This window comes from Hevea brasiliensis, chromosome 9 (assembly GCF_030052815.1).
Source record: "Hevea brasiliensis isolate MT/VB/25A 57/8 chromosome 9, ASM3005281v1, whole genome shotgun sequence".
Classification (NCBI taxonomy): domain Eukaryota; kingdom Viridiplantae; phylum Streptophyta; class Magnoliopsida; order Malpighiales; family Euphorbiaceae; genus Hevea; species Hevea brasiliensis.
Window position 1 is genome coordinate 2,837,199 of NC_079501.1, and position 20,353 is coordinate 2,857,551.

At 32.7% G+C, this 20,353-nt stretch overlaps 3 protein-coding genes and 1 pseudogene across 7 annotated transcripts; 3 read left to right on the forward strand and 1 right to left on the reverse strand.

The window, feature by feature from the left end:
* The first annotated feature begins 1,163 nt into the window (after nucleotides 1–1,163).
* On the forward strand, nucleotides 1,164–1,829 carry LOC110635914 (NADH-ubiquinone oxidoreductase 20.9 kDa subunit). Its single transcript, XM_021785413.2, has 2 exons — nucleotides 1,164–1,384; nucleotides 1,489–1,829. Exons 1-2 carry the CDS (start codon nucleotides 1,231–1,233, stop codon nucleotides 1,650–1,652), a joined length of 318 nt encoding a protein of 105 aa, XP_021641105.1. The 5' UTR covers nucleotides 1,164–1,230; the 3' UTR covers nucleotides 1,653–1,829.
* Nucleotides 1,830–2,971: 1,142 nt separating this feature from the next.
* LOC110635920 (pentatricopeptide repeat-containing protein At2g46050, mitochondrial-like) lies at nucleotides 2,972–4,260 on the forward strand (annotated as a pseudogene).
* A 3,826-nt stretch (nucleotides 4,261–8,086) lies between these two features.
* On the forward strand, nucleotides 8,087–10,932 carry LOC110635937 (calmodulin-binding receptor-like cytoplasmic kinase 2). The gene is made up of 6 exons (XM_021785440.2): nucleotides 8,087–8,480; nucleotides 8,850–9,088; nucleotides 9,230–9,398; nucleotides 9,488–9,577; nucleotides 9,699–10,000; nucleotides 10,251–10,932. The coding sequence occupies exons 1-6, from the start codon at nucleotides 8,240–8,242 to the stop codon at nucleotides 10,509–10,511; spliced, it is 1,302 nt and encodes a 433-aa protein (XP_021641132.1). The 5' UTR covers nucleotides 8,087–8,239; the 3' UTR covers nucleotides 10,512–10,932.
* A 594-nt stretch (nucleotides 10,933–11,526) lies between these two features.
* Nucleotides 11,527–19,094, reverse strand: LOC110635929 (uncharacterized). 5 transcript variants are annotated; one of them, XM_058152437.1, is made up of 15 exons: nucleotides 18,814–18,941; nucleotides 18,692–18,738; nucleotides 18,188–18,246; nucleotides 17,770–17,884; nucleotides 17,361–17,461; nucleotides 16,974–17,042; nucleotides 15,827–16,429; nucleotides 14,700–15,235; nucleotides 14,379–14,443; nucleotides 13,867–13,946; nucleotides 13,354–13,458; nucleotides 12,848–12,987; nucleotides 12,616–12,744; nucleotides 12,256–12,408; nucleotides 11,527–12,171 (listed from the first exon to the last, which is right to left on the reverse strand). In XM_058152437.1, exons 4-15 carry the CDS (start codon nucleotides 17,840–17,842, stop codon nucleotides 12,033–12,035), a joined length of 2,193 nt encoding a protein of 730 aa, XP_058008420.1. In that variant the 5' UTR covers nucleotides 17,843–17,884; nucleotides 18,188–18,246; nucleotides 18,692–18,738; nucleotides 18,814–18,941; the 3' UTR covers nucleotides 11,527–12,032. The 5 variants fall into 5 exon arrangements, with proteins under 5 accessions (XP_058008420.1, XP_021641119.2, XP_021641121.2 ...); XM_021785427.2 differs by lacking the exon at nucleotides 18,692–18,738 and having other exon boundaries at nucleotides 18,814–19,094; XM_021785429.2 differs by lacking the exon at nucleotides 18,692–18,738 and having other exon boundaries at nucleotides 17,776–17,884; nucleotides 18,814–19,093.
* Between the last annotated feature and the right edge of the window lie 1,259 nt (nucleotides 19,095–20,353).

Here is a 20,353-nt window from a genome sequence, read left to right on the forward strand (position 1 = left end):
ATTAAAAAAATATGAACTATATAGAAAATAGAATCAAAGAAGATGATTTAATATAAAATTAAATGTATAAAAAAATTAAAAATATAAATAAATTTAATTAAGTAAAATATAGTCTTCTTATTTGTTATTATTATAATAAGTAATTAATTTAATTAGCTATTAAAAATAAATATAGTATAATAATATTATATTATATATAAAAAATTAATAAAAAAATTATATGAAAATAAATTAACGAGTGATGAGTATTAATAATATGTATTGCAAGTTTAAAAGAAATTAATTTTTTAAATTTTTTATTATATAAAAATAAATTTAAAAAATATTAATAACTAATTTTTTATTAAATTGAATTAATAAAAAAATGACTAATTAATAAATTTTACCAATCATATTTTGAAAATATTAAAAATTTTGGACACCTTTAGTATATTTAGTAAATATTCCTTTTAATATTAGAATATTTAAATATTATTGAGAGTATGACCCATAATGACGGTGTAATGGCCCTAATTTTTTTATTTAATTATTTTTTTTTATTTTTAAAAGTTTTTAAGTTAAAATTTAGATTCTTAAATTTTGGCTCAATATTTAAAATTATCATTAATTGATATTTACATTTATGATTAACCGTTAATTTAGTGAGCCACTAACCACGTAATTTTATAATTAGTAATTTAATTAAATTAATTTTTAAAAAGTTTAGTGTTATGCGAATATAATATTTAGGTATAAATTTTGTATATTTTATTTATAATTTAAATTTTTTAATTATTTTAAAAAAATTTTAAAATATTGGTTATTAATTTTTTTTAATTTTATTAAGTTAATAAAAAAATAAAATTTTAAAAAATTAAAATATAATTAATAATTTTTTAAAATTATTAAAATATTAACCCATTAAATATAAATATTAAAATATATTAATTAAGAGTACTGTAGTGATATATGGGGCGTACGATATTTAGACATGGGCATATATATATATATATATATATATATATATATATATATATTCTAAAATTTTCCAGCTACAATTATGATACAATTATGATGGCGAGCATCATGGGCTCCAATTCGGGCCCAGAAAATTGAATTTCGGGCCCAGTCGGCCTATTGAGAAGGAAATTCTCAAACGTGATAGCAAGAAAATCCAAGGAAAAACCAGCAGCGGACGAAGTGAGAGAAGTGACAGAGACTAAAATCTCTTGCTGAAGAACAAGAGAAAAGATGAACACTGATATCACTGCATCGGCGAAACCAGAGTACCCAGTTATAGATCGCAATCCTCCATTCACTAAGGTCGTCGGTAACTTCAACTTTCTCGATTACTGCCGTTTTGCCACCATCACAGGCGTCTCCGTCACCGTCGGCTACCTCTCTGGTACTTTCCTCTCTTTTTCTGTTTGTGTATGCTTTATAGATTCGTAAGAATTGAATGATTTTATGTCAAAATGTTTCTAATTTTTAGATTTTTGAAATGGATAGGGATAAAGCCAGGTATAAAGGGACCGTCGATGGTTACTGGAGGATTGATAGGCCTTATGGGGGGTTTCATGTACGCTTATCAAAACTCCGCGGGTCGACTCATGGGGTTTTTCCCAAATGAGTGTGAGGTTGCTCAATACCAGAAACATGGTTTCAACAAATAGGATTTCGGTTGTTCTTATTATCGAATGATTTTCGCAAGGGGAAAAAGAATAAAGACCTCTCTTTGTTATCATCATTTCGAAGATGATTATGGTAATAATTGGATTGTCTTTTGCTCTTGTTCACATTTTGACGCTCAACCTTGCTTAATTTGGAGATCAAATTGGGTTATGGACCAATATTAGGTGCTTTTTAGTTTTCTTTATCCTGATTTACTTTGGATTTATATATTTTTGATCTAACTTGCTGGGTCTTGTGTTGAGCTATTAACATCATTTAGGCATTCATTAAGGAGTTTCATTGTTGTGTTTTGCTTGATTTTGTTTGTTCAAATTGCGCAAATTCTTCAAATGCGTTGAATTTTACGATCTAATTGTTCGAGAGATTTGTAAATGTATGCAAGAACCCAACTGTTTGATTTAAAGTGTGCATCGACAGTGCTTCAAAGAAACTGGTAAAGAAAGACCTGATTTTAAAATTTTGATGCTATTTGTTTCTTAAAGAATGAACCTTCCTAGGTTTCGATGCAATTAGAGGAAGCATTAGTTATGAATGTAACACAGTTGTATGAGTGGTATAATTGGATCAAGTGTTTGCTTTTATCATTCCTAAAGAGAGAAGTGTTCATTAGATTTATGGTGGCAGAAGGCCCCATTCATTGGCTTAGGATTAATTGATGCAGGTAGTAAAAATGGCTAAAATTCCAAATCTTTTATCAAGCATGTTCTCAATGATCTCTTTCTTTGAATTTAAGGGCTGACTCGATCTGCCTTGAGTTACGATTTTACACTAGTTTAAATCATAAAATTATATAAAGTTTTCTTTTTTTTTTTTTTTTGCATTGTTACAAAATTTTAATAAATCAAATTATATATTTTTATTGGTATAAATAACTTTATTATTATTACGAATTTATTTTAAGTATTTTTTTATTATAAAATATTATTATTTAAGTCTAAGATTTAATTGTAAATTTATAATTATTTTTTAAAAATTACGTTTTAAAATAGAATAATTTTTTTAATAATTATTTATAAAATATTAAATTAATGGTTATAAAAATACGTTATTATTTTTTCAAAAGATTATTAATTATTAGTATGTAATTAATATTTATTTAATAGTATACTGATTAAATTTCGGTTTGATTCCGATTGAATTTTAAATTCTTAACTCTTTGCGTTCACTAGTTTAATGATTGGACCGATTTTAAAAACTTTAATATTTATAATTAAAATATTTTAATTTAATTTTTCAATACTTTTTAATTAATAAATTTAAGAAAATATTTTTTTAATAGTAATTCTAATAATAATGACAAATGGATGCACATCTAATGAAATTAAGATTGTTTAATGTATTATCCTTGCAAAATCAGATTTTGAACGCTTATATCAAATGCAAAGTATTCAATGATGCACATAGATTGTTTGATGAAATGAGAGTAAGAAAATGTGTTGATCGTGACTTATGGGCTTGTTAATTGTGGTAGTAATTATGACTCAAGGCCTCTACGTGGGCTTTTCTTATTTCAAGAGAATGTTGCTGGATAAGGTGAGTTTGGATCCTATAATGTTCAATGGTTTGCTTCGTGCTTGTCTTGTGCTAAATTGGTAGAGACTGTTGCACTGTACTGAAATTACGTTTGGAGTTGAGCTGTTTTGTGTCAAAAGTGCTCTTGCTGATTTGTATGGGAATGTGGATTGGTCAAGGGGGCAAGAAGCATTAATTTGGTAAAGTATTCTTCAGAGATGGTGGTATCGTGGAATGTGGTCTTGCTATGCATTGAATTCCTTGGGAGAAGAGGCTTTCAGAGTCTTTAACTTGATGCGACAGGAAAATTTGATAGGGGATGGTTTTATATTTTCTAGTATGCTCAATTCATGTACAATTCTGGCTTCTTGTGAGTTAGGAAGGCAAATTCATGGTCTTATTATAAAACTGTATTTCGATTCAGATATTATAGTGGCGAGTGGACTTCTTGATATGTATGGAAAGAGTGAAAATATAGAAGATGCTCAAAAGGCTTTTGATGATATGGCTACTAAAAATGTAGTGTCTTGGAGCTCCAGGGTTGTGAAACTTCTAAGGGAAGTGAAATTATGGGCAGGAAGGGGATGGGAAGGAAGCAATTAAACTTCTAAAGGAAATTTTATTGCGAGAGGTTTTTGCTCCTGATGAACTAACTCTTGCTAGCGTCCTTAGTTCATGTGGCAATGCATCAGAGCAAGTTGTGAAACTATGCAAGTCCATGCTTATGCAGTAAAAATTGGGTTTCATTCCTTTTTATCAATTGGAAATGTCCAGTTGATAGAAAGAAATTTGCAGCTTGAATGCTTTAACTCAGTTCCAGAGCCTAATCTTGTTACATGGACTTCAATTATCGGTGCTTATGCGTTCAACAGTCTTCCAAGAGACTATCAAGACGTTCGAAAAGATGTTATGTACAAGGGTAGGGCTGAAATTAGCTAAATTAGCTAAATGGGCTGTAGAAAAAAAAAAAAAAACTTTTGGAATTTGAGCCAAACATGCCTGTAAATAATGCTTTCATATCTAACATGTATGCAGTATGGCTCTGGGAAGGGATGGCAACGGATCAGATTTTTGTAGGTACTTGATCCGATCAAACTCTAATAGTATGGGTTTAGGTATTATATAATCGGGTTTGGGTTTGAAAAATAATACTCATTACGAGTTCGGATCGGGTTCGAATTTTATATATTGGGTATCCGTTATCCGAACCCGTTTACATAAATACTTAATTAAATAAAAAATATATATTTTTATAATAATATTTATAAATTTTTATATATTTTATTTTATATAAAATATAATTTAAATATTTTATGAAATTATTAAAATTTTAAAATATAAATTATTAATTAAAATAATTTTTTATATAAAAATATTAATTAAAATATATAAAATTAAACGGGTTCGAAATTATTTTGGGTAATAATAATCAGGTTTGGGACGGATTTAAATAGTTGAGAATGAATTTTAAATAAATTTGAGACGGGTTCAGATTTGATAATATTAATTGAATTTAAATATAGTGATTTTTGTGAGTACTCGACCTTATGCCATCCCTAGCTCTGAGAATCAGTGGCATGATGTCGCAGGAGTACGAAAACTGATGAGAGACAGGTTTGATCACAAAATTCCAGGTTGTTTCTGGATGGAACTTGGGGGTGCTATACGGACGTTTATGACGTCTTGTGATGAAAATATAAATAAGCTGTCTTAGGTATTTTCTTACTCTTTATTTTTTATAGTCTTGAATAAGCCAAGCTTTTATATGTTACTGTAAACATAATCTTCTTCTCTTCCATATGCTCTAAGTCCTTCTGAATGTTGGAAGTATTAGTTTTCATCATAATTGATTCTTACATTTTGCAATATTGTATACTTCTAAGGGTTTGCTGGTGGAAGTCTTTAAATACCACAATGAGGGGAATAACGATTCTAAGTTGAATTATGATTTTTCATGGATTTTATGTGTGCATTTCAACCATAGATTGCCAGGTCTCTTTCCTATATATTAACTTACACAAAATGAGATGACACTTAAATCCTACCTTGTGCCTAGCGCATAATTGGGCTTCTTTTGTTTAACTTCTCTTCGTTTTTCCCCCCATGCTATCGTAGGCCAAGAAAAAAAAGCAGCTAACACAAAAATATCTCTACCTTCTAAATTAAGAACAGTATTTATGTGAGATACTTATCACCTCATTCTGGGTTTATTAGAAAATGTAAAGAACAATTCATTTCAGCTTGTCTTCCTTGTCATTCTTTGATGATGAAATTTCTTTGTGATAGTTCAATTATGGGCATTAACCGCGTTTTATCTGATCAAGCCTACCTGGATTGTCCTTTCCCAGGTGAAAATTGGCTTTCCATGCTATTCATCAAACCTCAGCCATGCTTACTTAGAAGTCTGACTTAGTAAAATTTCATTGAGGCTTTATGTGAGCTGCTTGAGTCAACTAAGATATAATAGTGATTAAAATGTTTCTTATCAACAGGGTAACTTTCATACTGTAATATTACATCATCCATGTTAGAAGTGTCATTCTTGTGTCTTTTTCTTCATGTTATTGGCTCTTAATATATATGTTAGGTACAGATATTCAAATAGAATGACGAGTCACCATTTTGAAATAGGTTAGAATCTGATTAACTATTATCACACATCTCTCTGTTACCAGCCTGAATTAATTCTGCTTAACCATTTATATTTGATGTAATATAGGTGTTGATGGGAAGGGATTTCCTTGATACTCTGGCAATCTCCAACAACCTGCAGAACTCTGTCATTGTCCACTATTCTGATAATCTCCATCCTAACTGCAGATGCCTGTTGATTGACTTCTAATCGAAGGGATAAACTTTTATTTACTGTGCAGTAGACATTTATTGTATGTTGCTGGTTCTATGTCTATTCTTGTCAACCGGTTGTAGTTGCTTTACAAATTGTAAAATGTATGAGAGATGTGAACGTATTCTTATCAACCATAGTGATATAGCTTGTGTATTCTTTGAAGGAGTGAACGATTTTGACCTGCTAAAAACTTACAATATATAACTTATGACCAACATTTATTTTCTCTCTCTCATTTTTTGTGGATATGGCCATCGTTTTTCACAGATGAAAGATATAAACATATAAAATTTATATATTTAATAGGTGAATTTTATCATTATTCTTATGTTTTTAATTCATAGTGTATTAGGTTTAGACAAGAATTTTTATGGTCATTAATTTCTACAATTAACCTGAAAAACTAAAAACAAGAGAAATTATAGTATGGTCCTGGCTTACCACGTCATACATACAAATAATGATTAAAATGAAGACATATCAGCTATTAACTTATTAGTTTTAATAATTAAAATTTGAGTGGATAAACTTTAACTGTTATTACATGTTAGTTTCTTTTTTTGAAGAAGTTTTATCATATTGATATGTCTTAATTTTATGGGTTTCAAGCACTGCATCGTGTATATGATATGATACACTGTATTGATATAATAATTTTATTTATCATCAAAAAATGATATTTATATATTTAATAAATAAATTTTACTAAATTCATAATAAATTAAATTTAAATAAAAAAAAATTCAATAAGGACTCAGATCTTATGATATTCCTGCTTTGATGAAAGGGGGATATTTATGTCCTGCTTGCGTTGCTACAGATTGGAAGGGACGAATGATTCAAAATGTTTGGGGTTTGGAAAACAATTAAATTATATGCCGTTGTGGTGCTTTAGCTCATTAAAAAAAAAAAAAAGGGAAAAAATTGTTAATTGATCCTGATTTTGATGTTTCCCAGTGGGACATTGTTTTTGAAACTTGGGATGGGTGGGGTTCACAGCCAACAACCATTGTCTGTTTCCATTTTGAAGTAGAATGCAAGAATTTCCCCTCATCTAACCGTTATTTTCATGCAAAGTTTTTGATGGTCAGAAAGAAAAAAATAAAGAAAAGTTAAAAAAAAAGTAATTTATAATTTATTTTTAAAGTAAGATAAAAATTATAATTTAATCTTTTTATTTTTAAATTAATATTGAAATATATTTTTTTATTAATAAAATACTCTTTTTATTAAAATGTATTGTTAGTAGATTAAGAAATGTAACAATTAGTTCATTATATTTTACTTTTTAAAATTTTTAATTTCAATATTTTTAGCTTTTTTATAAGATAATAATTATAACAATTTAATCTTTTAAATTTAGATTAACTACTTTAATTTATAACCAACTAAAGGTAAATTTAATATAATGACTATTCTATTAATAGGAAATATTGTAAATATTAATTTATTTTTCATTAAAAATAAAAAATTAAACAATAAATTTTATTATATTTTAAGTGTATAAATATTAAACATTTATGTTCCCCGAATCTCACGAAATGAAGTCCGTGATATATTTTTTTTAAACTAATTATTAGATATATTAGAGCCATAAAAAAATTATTTTTTTAGATATAAAATAATTAATTTTTCTTAATTTTAAGCTGGGATCTATTTTTCAGAAAGATATATGCGTGTGTGCTGGGTGATCTGATCTCTCTGTATCGTTATAGCTTTCAAGGACATCCAAGCCAAAGGCAGAGCTGTTCTCCGCTGGCAACCCTGTCCATCACTTTCATTAATTACCATTGGCTACTGATGACCTTCTAATGTCGTATGCATTCTTCTGCAGTTTTGTCTATATTTTCTAACGCGTTAATCGTGGCAATGTTTGATTCGCACAATTGAAAATCAAACAGACAATAAAAAAAAAAATTCATTATTATTATTATTATTATTGTTATTATTATTTTAAATAAAAAAAAAGTGTTTTTCAGAAAAAAAAAAAGAAATTCAATACTTGAGAGCACTGAATAAAGTATGTACCAACAGCTTCGTAAAATAGTGGGTGCCGTTTAGCACTAATAACTTCAACGGTGCACGCCAGCCTAGCCTCAACCATCTTTGAAAAATCGAAGTCTTCGCTAACACTTTCCTCTTTTTTTTCTCCTCTCCTCTCATACAACTACGCGCCATTTCGAAATACATTCTCTCTCCCTGCTAACAATGAAAAATCCGCACTCGGTCTACGGCTACCGGAACACTGAGTCCGTTACAAGTTCAATGCCCGACGGCTTCCGTTATTCACCGACTTCCTCATATTCTGACGTCTCCACTGTCAGGAAGGGGAACCCGCTGGTGGTCGCTGCGAAATCGGTGGCTGGTTTATTCGTTGCCTGCTTTACACCGCCTGAGACCACCGACTCCAAGAATTTCGGCGACTCTGAAGAGTTCAAACCTCCCTCTGGTAAATTCTTGTTTATTTGCAAATTGGTGACGACTTTTGCGTGTTTACTGGTTGGCTGGAACTGCCCTTTATCTTCTTCTTTTTGGTTTTGGATCTTTGTAGCCGAGTAGTTTAGTTATAATCTTAAAAAACTTGATCGAGGACAGATTTCTGAAAATTTTGCTTTTGTAGTTATTATAATAGTATAGAATTTCCCGTGTCTTCCTACCTTCAGCTATATGATCCTTGAGTAATTCCAGAATCATGTTAGAAATTTTTATTCGGTGTAAAATATAATTCAGTAAGCTATGGATTATCCATTAATGAATTTACGGTAACATTTTATTCTTATAATTTTTACGAACATACCCAATTTCTGTTTTATCTCAGTTGTATCAACGGGATCCAACAGAGACAGAAGGCGAACTTCAGGTCGAGGTATCTATGGCAGTCCACAGAATTCCACTCATGGAAGAGAACCAGGGAGTGTAAGATTCACCATGGAGGAAATCTACAAAGCTACAAGGAACTTTTCCCCATCCTTCAAGATTGGACAAGGTGGCTATGGGACAGTATACAAGGGGAGACTTGAAGATGGAACCCTTGTTGCAATCAAACGTGCCAAGAAGGTGGTTTTGTGTGTGTGTGTGTGTGTGTGTGTGAAAGTCCAGTCACAAAAAGTTTATTTTTTCTGTTTCAGTTTCAAATTAAAGAACTTAATTCACTGTTGTAATGTGTCTTACTAATTGTTCAATTACCTTTTTTTGCAGATTATATACGATAAGCATTTAGGTGTAGAATTTCAGAGTGAGATTCGAACGCTTGCACAAGTGGAGCACTTGAATCTAGTAAAGTTCTATGGATTTTTGCAAAATGAACAAGAAAGAATTGTTGTCGTGGAGTATGTTCCTAATGGAACGCTCAGGGAACACTTGGATTGTGAGTTCTTCTATGTAACGTTATTTCTGTTCCTTCTCTTGCCTGTGTCTATGACCATAATCCAATTAACTCGAGGCAAATTAATGCAGGCGTGCATGGACACGTTCTTGAGCTTGCTGTGCGCCTAGATATTGCAATTGATGTGGCTCATGCAGTTACCTATCTTCACATGTACACAGGTTTTTTTTGATGGGAACCTAGCTAATTCACTTTTTTGAAATTAGATCTCTACTCATCTGTGAGACTTATAGAAACTGTTGCATGAGATATAAGCGGATTAGTTGTTTGCTTTCCTTGTAGATCACCCGATTATTCACAGGGACATAAAGTCATCCAACATTCTCCTCACTGAAAAATTTAGAGCCAAGGTAGCTGATTTTGGTTTTGCTAGAATGGGAGCAGACACTGATTCAGGTGCCACCCATGTGTCCACTCAAGTTAAAGGAACAGCTGGCTACTTGGATCCAGAATACCTGAAGACTTATCAACTGACCGAGAAGAGTGATGTTTATTCATTTGGTGTGTTACTTGTTGAACTAGTAACTGGTAGGCGGCCTATTGAACCAAAAAGGGAACTTAGGGAGCGGATAACTGCAAGATGGGTATGATTTTCTTTACCTTCTGGCCTTTGCTTAATTTTGTAAACTATTAAATTGTTGTTCTGTGTTAAACTACTAATTATAAAATCACAGTTCGACAGTTATCTAGGGCATCCTTATTGAATCCATGCCAGATATTCTCAAGTCCTCCATTTCTTTTCCAATGATATAGGAACCAAAAAAAACTTAATAAATAACATTTTTTTCTTTAAATAAGTTGTCTCTGCCGTGACTTGGGTTGGTATAAGCACAGGCTATGAAGAAATTTGCTGAGGGAGATGCAATTTCAACCTTGGACCCAAGGCTGGAACGTACTGACGTAACCAATTTGCTCCTTGAGAAGATTCTTGAATTAGCCTTGCAGTGTTTGGCCCCACGCAGACAAAGCCGACCGGGCATGAAGAAATGTGGGGAGATTCTATGGGGCATTCGTAAGGATTGCAGAGAACTATCAGCTTTAGATTTTCGTTCACTTTCCTCAAATTCAAGAAGCTCTTCATTGAGGAAAGAATAAGAAGTGTCTAGATGAGATCTAGAACCCAAATTGCAAATTGCGAAGTTATAGCTTAATGGGTAGAAATGAAAGCCAAAGCCATTTGCTTTTTAATAGATGCAACTGATTCAAGAATATTTGTACTGGTTCAGGATAGAAAGAAGCCAAAAAAAAAAATTCATGCTCTAGCAAATGCAAGATCATAGAAGGGAATATGGTCGTGAAATTGGGTTGTATGTAGAAATTTGCTTCGAGTGAAGCTCCTTGCTTCTAACCAATTCTGTGCCCATTAAATTTTCATCTTTGATTCTTTTTCCTGTCATCTTGTAGAGCATCATGTGAAACGACGTTTGTACTTGTGCGTATTGAACTAATATTTCTTATTTCCAATTTTCCACCCCTAATCATTCGACTTAGTGCAATATATTTCCTTTCTTTTTCATTTTGTATTATTATTATTATTATTTTCTTTTCACTGCCATCTTTATGTTTCTGTCAGTCCATCTAGTGTTGCTGATCCACATATTGCTCCTCCCTTTGATGGCAAAAGCATTAGTTGCATTTAGGCAGCATTTGGAATGATTCTAGGTTTTGCAGAGATTAAATTATTGAATAAGATCGTGCAACGATGTCACCAGGGTGAGAGGATAGCCTGGAATTATCAGGTACGATTGTGCAGTACTGTTGAAACCAACCTCCAGACTCTTGGTGGCCTTAGTATAGCGTTCGTTTAGGAGGATAGCTAATAGGACAGCAAATTGGGTCGATCAGGGCAGTGCATGGTGTGATGGTATTCCAGACAGCCGGGTTTGGTTGAGTGATTCAATTCCGTTATCTTCCATATAAAGGTTTTTTCCATTTTCATCAAAGGAACAGTATTTACTAATAATCTAGAATTCGAATTCCTATAAATTACAGTAATTTAATAGTTTTTTTAATCAGCAACCTTGTCTAATCAAATGAGAACATGTACCGTCACATACAGACTTTGCTATAAGCACTTGACAATAAGGCCACAGAAGCCACTATAACACAATTTAAACAAACAATAAAATTCTAATCAATACTGAAACAAGTAACCTGTACACAAACGAAGCACCTTGACCTTTATCACGTCCCGCTCTATTCCCCCTTTAAAACTTATAGGTAACACTACAATCCATCCTCTTACCTAATTTACCAAGCCTTTACAGAAAATTTACATAAATGTTAAAACAAAATTGCCAACTGAAAAATGGGGACATAGAACAGAAATAATTAGCAACGGACTGCTTTAGCTGTTGCTTTCATTTTACTCTGGCAAGAGCTACTTTGTCTGCTGAACAAGTCTTATTCAGCATTAACAACTAATTTTTCTTGCTTAGACTGACATGGCACAGTAACTGAAGACACAACACTCACCTGTCAGGGTCAAGTTCAAGTCCCCACTCTCCCGATATACTAAAAAAGAAAAAAAAACCAATTTTCCTCTAGGCCTTGACAACCAGCTTATTTTCTTAGAGGTTGAGAGCTAAATTTTGCCAAAATATCTCTGTTCCCTTCCTATTCACCTCGGGGAAATGAATCCTGTCGGGTTAATGCATAATTTCCATCTGGAGGTCTTTGATTCTCACTATTTACAGTGTCTACTTTTGAACAAAGGAAGAAGAAGGAAGACGAATATATAGTGACGTGCCATAAACTGCAAAACATTTCACATGCCAATTATTAGTCTCAGCAAGAGAAAAGAGAGGGAGAGGGATCGGAGGGGGTGATTTTACTCTACCTGTGCCATATCCAGTAGCTTTCACTGCTTTCCAGTTTCCAGCTTATGGCCGCCATAGTCAGTGCAGTAAACCCCGCAAGTACAAAACCCCACCGAAATCTTCTCCAAAGTGTCTTGATTAAATTATTGAACCATCCCCTAATTGTTTGCCATCTATAGTAATAAATATCATCAGTTTTCTTTGAAGAGAATTACAATTTACTGCTATTTTTCTTTGAAGAGAATTACAAATAACTACAATTCCATATAAATATGTGCATTATTTACAGGTCCGAGCACACATATACCAACACAGTATGTGTAAATGGATCAGATCGGTGCAATTAAGCAAGGTAAAAGCCCTTTCTATACTTAACTCACCTGGTGGGTATATTCAGACAGAATTCTGTTGAAAAGGAAAGTGACCTAATGTGGGTGGAGAACTCTATTAGCCATCCAATAAGAAGACCAAGTGCCCCAATTGACATCACAAGAATGATGTTGGAAGACCTGCAGAATTTTATCAAGTTTAAATGCTGAAATGCAATTTGTGTCCACTAGATGCACCAAATGTGCTTGAACTGCTTATATAATATATACCAGTTCCAAATACCTGGTAGCCTTAGTTATAGCCATGAGGGCTGTAAGAATGGCAACAACTGTCTGAATTGTCCTTTTATACACTTCATCAATGGTAGTTAAGTATACAAAGGTGCTCACCACAGCCATGAATGAAAGCCAAAAGTCCATGAACTGAAACATTTTCCATTTGAATAAATAATATCTCAAAACCAGTAAAAAATAAGCTCTCATTTTTCTAACAAAGTAATGTGCAAACAACAAAACTGGACATATTAAATATGAATCTGTATGTGTTTGCACGCATGCACATTTGAAAGCGTGGAAAGAGATGCAAAATTAACACTCAACCAGAAGAAATGTCTAGGCATTATCCTCAAATGGCTTCCCGGTTTTGTATTGTGTTTCTCATGTCAAAAGGTACACAAAATCCTTTGACAATAGTTTTCATGATATTGTTAGAGAAAAACCTATGAACAACTCATCATTCTAGGTTTTTCAAACAAATGTAATTCTACATAAATATTTTACAAGTCATACCTGTAAGACACTAAATGATAATGCACACCAAGTGCCTACATCACAGGCATGATATAACCCACTTGAAATTCCACTAGATGTGAACAGCACCCATTCTGCAAAAGCCTGCATAAGCAATTAAAAGTCGTTTGGTAATGGAAAACTAAATAATACTTCAACAAGTTCATTCCTCCAATTAACATAACTGAATTCCACTTGTTAATGTGCCCAATTATCAAATATGACTAATCTTTCTAGATAACTCTCCCCCTGGTATCCATTAGATATATGAAGTATCACAAACACCTCTCAATGGCTGTTTGGTAAACCAGTCTGATAATAGAACTAAATGAGCAATTGCTGTAAGAAGTTTAGCAAGTGATACAGCAATGATAACCTTAATGAAGATCAGTAATATTATAATAAACGCCACAAGAGATATCTATTATTCACCGAAAAAATCACCAGCAAAATTCATTGCCAGAAGTTTGAAAGCATTGTCTATTCCATCAAAGTCAAAATGGATAGCATTACCTTTTGCCGAAGAGCCCAATATGCAGGAAGCACAGCTGCAGCATTTGATGCAATAAGAGCAATTGATTGCTGTATGTGGCCTAAAACAGTTTTCAGCTACTCGGTTAGGTAAAAACCACTATAATGTATGCTATCAAGTACTGACATTAATTTCACATGCAAACCGAATATCTTAAAGGAAGAACCAGTGTAGAGCAAATCTTCTCATATAAGCCTCACCTCATGAACTTGAGAGCAATAAGAAACATTTAACCTTTATTGGCCAACTGGGACTTCCATATTACCAATTTCATTCACAGGTCAATTGTTCTTTGATTTAATAAGATCATTACTTTTCCAAGATATAAGGGGCAAACTTGTAAACCACAAATTGGTCCATGTAATTACAGCCTTGTTAAAAATTATTTGATTGCATTCAGTATACAAAGAAACAGAGGGTTAGCTAAAGATGTTCCAGAATATCTTTTGTGACCCAGAGAGACAGAGAAGCAAGACAGTAAAACATAATGTACCTCGATGCGATACAATTTCGATGCTACAGTCAAAACCTCCATGAGTTCGATCACAAGAGCAAAAGCTGAAAAAGCGAAGGAAAAGGCATAGTTACAAGAATCATTATTCATTAAGGCAAAGAACATATGCGGTCTGAAATCTAAACTGCTACATGAGGATCCAAAATACATCAACTATAACCATTGGGCAAAGTCATTTATCAAGAGATGCATGCTTTAATTAGTTTAGCAACCCATTTCCTCCCTTTTTCCCCCTTTTTAGTTGGTGGGGGAGTGGGTTCCCAGGGAAAAGGAAATGAAGTGAAGTGGCAGTATCCAGACCTGTATGATGTCAATCCACTGGCATCCAAAGCTACTATGCACTCCCCATGAGAGGAGCATCTTCTTGGGCATCTCTCAACTGAAACAGACATGATAGTCTGGTCATTTGAAGGGCTATTGGTGGTATTTAAATGCCTCAATCCAAAAGCCCAAGTTCCTTCTTGAACATATAGGATGTAAAAATCAACTTTTTCTTCACTTGAATTATACAACAAGAAAAATGCAGAACCATCACTGCTTCTTGTCCTGTTTGCATAATAATAGTCCCAATTGTCAAGAGATGGGGATCCACCAACTCTAGCATAAATTTCATAATTTATCTTTGTATCTGATGTTAGTCGGACATGGATGTTTCCTCCAGCTGCACCGCGGGGAATGTTCAAAAGAAAGTAAGTCCAAGGATTATTTGATTCCCCACCGTATGTGGCATTGCTTGAAAGGGGCTCAATAGGAAAATTAGCTGAATCTGGCAACACTTTTCCACCAACTGGCAAATAATAGGATTCAAAAGGGGAGGAATCTCTCCTGAGAACTGTCTGCAGACAACCAGTCTCAGATTCCAAATAAAACTATTCATGCAGATAACTTCAAGCATAGAACAAAAAAAAAAGCTATGAAACAATGGCTCTATATTAACTCAATTTTAAAGCAAGAAAACTATCAACATTAAAATCTGTAGAAATAAGTCAATTTACTTAATCTGACATGTGAAACAATGCCTCCAATGCAAACTTCCTAACAAAACCTTGATCTGATTTAGATAAATGTGGATCAAACTTAGTTTAACACAGTAGTTGACACCTGTGCCACTTCACTATTATAATCTTCGCAGTTGGCACCAACCATAAGTTCTTTGGTTGGAGTCGAACTGGGGTGTAGAATAAGCTTAAAAAGACCTGAAAATGCTTTTCCTGCTCACCCCAGCAAAGAGGTCACTACAGGATCCCATGGTGGAACATATACCTTCATGATAAAAATCTCTTCACCATATCATTTGATATGATCAATTTAAGCAAAAATAGAACTCTTCAACAATGCATTTAAATTGGAGAATATGGTAGAGATTTGTATGTCAACTATTGTTTCACAATCAAGAAGCAGAGAACACAAATTTTGTCACAACTTACCTCAAGAACATATCTTTCTGAGGTACAATTCAATCCAGCCTTCCCCAATGGACAACGGACCACTTGCCATGTAATGGAATAACAAACTTGTAGATTACTATTTTGACTCCCACTGATTTCTTTAGAAAGAGCAGGCACAATAGCAATAAACCAGCGTCCAACCTTTGGTGAGTGAATAACCAGGGGATCTTTACTTATGTCACCAGAATAGTCATGCAGTGCCATTGAAGGCACTGCACCATGCCGTACATAATAAGTTAAATTAGTTCCACTAGCTTTAAAAGTGTTATTTGACATGGTTGTACTAAGAATAACATTTGATGTCATAATTGTTAATTGTTCCGCAACTCCCAAAACCTCCAGTAAATAAACTTTAACTTCACCTTCTCCATGGCATGAAGTCTCCAAATTTTTGCAATGAACCATATTTTCAATTACTTGGAAGTTAGCATCAGAAATATTTTCTGCAGGATTATAGCTGTCAAATAGAGAACATGAAAGTGAGTTAATTGTCTGATTGCAGTACTGGCCCCACATTGTTGAGGTTGTACATCCTTCCACACTGACATTGGCACTAAAAGAGTACTCTGGGCTGCGGATAATCTGCAATGCCAGAATATTTAAATTTTGAATAATTACAATATTCAGTAATTCTGAAATCAAACCTCTCATTGAATGGAAGAGGAAATAAATTTAAAGAGCTGAGGAAAAACAAGACAAACAGGATGGCTCAACCACACACTAAAGACAGCTATACAGATGCACTATTTATTATACCAAAAATCACAAATAAGCACCTGTGCTGCCATTATCCAGACATCAAATTCAAGCACAACTTTTAGGACTTCAGAAAAGAAGCCTTCATTCTTTCCATTGTGAAAAACAAGATATCTACTTTAGCCAATAATCGCATCAATAAACTTCCCATCTTACCAATAAGTCTTTATTTAGAAAGCACTTCTGATGGTGAACAACAATAACAACAGCTATTTCACTAGATCTAGATCCTATTCACTATACTTCTCCAAGTCAAATGACTATGCAGACTAGTTACTTAAGCATAAGAAGTACATTGAAATAATAGACCTGAATGAAAGGAGACATCACACAACAATTACTCACTAAGAACTAGTTTGAATGAATGTACCATTTTTGATTGCGACCTTGTAGGTCCAATGCCATTGAAGAGACCAAGATACCAAACTCCAGGAGATATCTGAGGGGGGAAAAAACTTGTAAGCTGAACTATATCAACTGTTATCAACCATATACATAATATACAATAAAATAACAAGAAAAAATGAAAAAACACTTATGACATATACCATGCCCTAATAATACCATTCTAACAATCTAAACCCTTCTCCCAAAAAATAAATAAAAGGAAAAAGTGTGTGCCTGAAAACAACAAACCATATTATTCATATGGATAAACATGCTTGCACTTAGAAAGATAAGTTGAGCTTGAAGATTTGGCACCTGCAAACAATTCTCAAGTCTATCACTATCACAGCTAGAAAAACATTCAACAAACCTGTTCATTTGTCAACTCCACCTTTATATTTTTCTGCATTGGATAGCACTGAACATTCTGAGGACCCGTTAGTGCTTCAAATGATGCATTTGAGATAGGACCTAACACAAAACAGTAAGATCTCTTTTAGTCATTATTTGATCTGCTTGGATTAATGAAGCTGAACATAGGTGAATTAAAATTCACAATTCATTCAGGCCAAAAAGTAGAAAAAAGAAAGAGGAAAGTTGAGCAGATAGATAGTGTTGCAGTTTGAGGACTTCAGATACAACAGTGTCATTAAGAACTCAGCAGGCACAGAAAAATCAGGATCTAAATTTTTGGTTGTCATGGAGCTCTTAAATATTAAAATTTCTCTTTTTTAAAAAAAAAAATGGCTTTTGAGAACAAAAATGATAATATGTATCACCTTTACCTAATTCTACAATAGAACTGTTTAGGACATCTGGCAGAGGTGGGCTGCCATCTCTGAAGCAGATCATAGGCAGTGTGCTTTTAGGAACCTTTGATATGCTTTTAGCATCCTGTGAAAATCTTGAACCATAAGCTAATGGAAAAGCAACAAAATGGCTATGATCAAAATTTCAAAGTCTATAAGATGCAATTTCATCATATATATGGAGGCAATATTTACAACCAACAACACACTCTAAAACAGAAATTAACCATATGAATGGTGTTTATTACAACTCCAGTTCATATCCACGTAATTGGAATTGACATAAAAATAAATAAATAAACCCTAAATGATAGCTATTAGCAATCGCAGAATGCCAATCAATTTAAAATCTTTAAATACTTCTTTTTAATTACACATGCATACTTACAAGGTCCACATCCGACTCCACTGCTATGGACAAAGACGAGAACCAGGGGGGCAAATCAACTGAGACAAGGCACAACATCAGAACCTTAAAACATTGGCATTGCACAATTAATCAACCAAGGTTTACTGCTAACTTTTGAATTAATCAAAGAAAAGTACACAGCAAATCAGCTCTTCTGCTACTTGAGGAGTTGCTTGAAACAACGTCAATTAAACATAACATGTTACTCAGAGTCACCCCAAACCCAAGAACCCAGGAAAAAATTCAAGAGAGTTTAACTCAGTTTAATGAGTTTCAATTTGATACGAAAACATTAAAGAAACTAAACTTATCTACCAAGAAACAAAAAAGTAAACAAAATTATGATCAAAACATTAACATTGACCAAACTATATCTGACGCAACATCGCAGAGTTCAAAAACCATTCGTAATTTCACGTCGAACTGAACCAGTAGCAAAAGCAAGAAATCACTGTTCAATTCATTGGAAAAAATTCTTCGTACAAGTTAGAAATTTGAGCACGACCCATCAATTATAGCGGCCAGTGATCCTTGAAAAAACAAAAATAAAGAGTGAATGAATCAAATAAGCAGAAGGGTGGCGTTGTTTCACTTGGGTTACGCACCTCGAATATAACGCAAATCGTAAGGCTTGACTGCAGATTTAGGGTACCTGAAGCTCGAAACAGTGAATGTATTTGATGGACCCAAGTCGTTTACGGAAAGAGAAAGGGCGGAGAGGCAAGAAAAGAGCAAGAAAAGACTTGGAATCGTATAACAAGCAGAACATAGAATCGAATTATCTGCCATTTCTCTCCCTTTTTAAGATTATTATTCCTAGAGACGACAGATAAGAGAGAGATGATTTAATAAGGGATTAGAGTAAAAAAAATATATTGCTCAGAATTAATTAATTAAAGGAATGAGTCTATTTTATCTGATTAATCATGGATGACTTGGTGAGGTGCCCTGGTTGACCTCTGTTGTGTCAAGCTAGTTGTTTGCGACCAGGACACAACCACGTGCTGAGGCGGAGCGTGCCCATAACGCCTTTTGCAACGTAAAATAATTTATAAAATTTGTATTTATTTAAGAAAAACAATCCAATTCAACATCCATTCCAAAATTGAAAAATCTAACAGAACAACAATAGAAAATTAAACAGCTCTAAAATTAAAAAAATAAATAAATAGATAAAATTTAAGGCTTATTATGGAATGGCTCCCTAAAATCCATAATTTAAACAATAAGAAAACAAAGTCCACATTGGAGATCTTTCCAATGAACATCTAATTATTTTCTCTTTATTTATAATCTCTTATAATCTAAAAATAACAAAAATAGAACCACGTTAGTGAACCAACTAATTCAAACTTCACCATTAAGGAAATAACTTTTAGATTGATATAAGAGAGAAATTATTAGGAGAAGTTGGTATATTAAGTCAGATTGATGATTTTGTACTCTAACAAATAGGAATGCAACACGTCTTTTTGATTTTCCTGATGTCTGCGAACCAGCAGATTACGTGAAGAGATTCTGCAGACCAATACCAACATTTCCAAAGCTTTGATCCTCGTAAGTACATCCAAATGAGTCCAAATTCATGAATATGTCATTTTGAATTTATTTTTTAGTTTAGAATTTTATTTTTTAATAGTTTTAATGAAATTATTTTGAGTTATAATTTAATTTAAATTATACTTTAAATTATTATATGCATAGAAATTTTAGATTGAAACTATGTTTAATAAAAATATATTTTTCAAAAATATTAAAAGTAAATATTATTTAATTAATAACTATTATTAAATGAACAATTAAAATCTAATAATGATGAAATATATAAAAACTAAATAAAAGTGAATTAAAATTAAAGTAATCACATAAGACATAAAAAAATTAAATTATATTTTATTATTTTAAATTTTACTCGTAAGATGAGCTTTTGAATGATAACTAAATTATTGAATTAATTTTATGAGCGCTAGCATTAAATTTTACACTCGAAACATTTAACAAATCGTTCTAAATGCTATGGAGTTAGAAGATTTGTCATTCCTTATACGTGTGGCTATAAAATTGGAATGATATGTTGCAACGATCCAAAGAAATAAAAGGTTTTTTGTTTACCTTATTAAAATCAATTTATAATCACTTAATATT